The 982-nt window shown below is 75.2% G+C and overlaps 1 protein-coding gene across 1 annotated transcript; it reads right to left on the reverse strand.

Annotated features, from left to right (window-relative positions):
* Window positions 1-115: 115 nt before the first annotated feature.
* LOC106512378 (vegetative cell wall protein gp1) lies at window positions 116-757 on the reverse strand (the record flags this gene model as incomplete). Its single annotated transcript, XM_014001009.1, is given in 1 exon segment — window positions 116-757. A coding segment is annotated over 1 exon segment (642 nt), but the record flags the coding sequence as incomplete, so codon positions are not given.
* Window positions 758-982: the final 225 nt, after the last annotated feature.

Here is a 982-nt window from a genome sequence, read left to right on the forward strand (position 1 = left end):
GGCATCTACGCACCGGGGCAGGTGGTCGGGCTGGCAGGCAGGCACACGTGCACCGGGGCGGGCGGGCAGCAAGGCGTGGGGTGGGCGTACAGGCAGACGGGGTGGCGGGCGGACAGGCAGGCAGCAATGCGTCGGGCGGGTGGACAGGCAGACGGGCAGACGGGGTGGCGGGCGGACGGGCAGGCAGCAATGCGTCGGGCGGGCGGACAGGCAGACGGGGTGGCGGGCGGACAGGCAGGCAGCAATGCATCGGGCGGGCGGACGGGCAGGCAGGCATCTACGCACCGGGGCAGGTGGTCGGGCTGGCAGGCAGGCACACGTGCACCGGGGCGGGCGGGCAGACGGGGGGCGGGTGTTTGGGCAGGCAGCAAGGCGTGGGGTGGGCGTACAGGCAGACGGGGTGGCGGGCGGACAGGCAGGCAGCAATGCGTCGGGCGGGTGGACAGGCAGACGGGCAGACGGGGTGGCGGGCGGACGGGCAGGCAGCAATGCGTCGGGCGGGCGGACAGGCAGACGGGGTGGCGGGCGGACAGGCAGGCAGCAATGCATCGGGCGGGCGGACGGGCAGGCAGGCATCTACGCACCGGGGCAGGTGGTCGGGCTGGCAGGCAGGCACACGTGCACCGGGGCGGGCGGGCAGACGGGGGGCGGGTGTTTGGGCAGGCAGCAAGGCGTCGGGTGGGCGTACTGGCAGACGGGGTGGCGGGCGGACAGGCAGGCAGCAATGCATCGGGCGGGCGGACGCGCAGGCAGGCATCTACGCACCGGGGCAGGTGGTCGGGCTGGCAGGCAGGCACACGTGCACCGGGTCGGGCGGGCAGAAGGGGGGCGGGTGTTTGGGCAGGCAGCAAGGCGTGGGGTGGGCGTACAGGCAGACGGGGTGGCTGGCGGACAGGCAGGCAGCAATGCGTCGGGCGGGTGGACAGGCAGACGGGCAGACGGGGTGGCGGGCGGACAGGCAGGCAGCAATGCGTCGGGCGGG

Source organism: Austrofundulus limnaeus, unplaced genomic scaffold (assembly GCF_001266775.1).
Source record: "Austrofundulus limnaeus strain Quisiro unplaced genomic scaffold, Austrofundulus_limnaeus-1.0 Scaffold6177, whole genome shotgun sequence".
Taxonomy (NCBI): domain Eukaryota; kingdom Metazoa; phylum Chordata; class Actinopteri; order Cyprinodontiformes; family Rivulidae; genus Austrofundulus; species Austrofundulus limnaeus.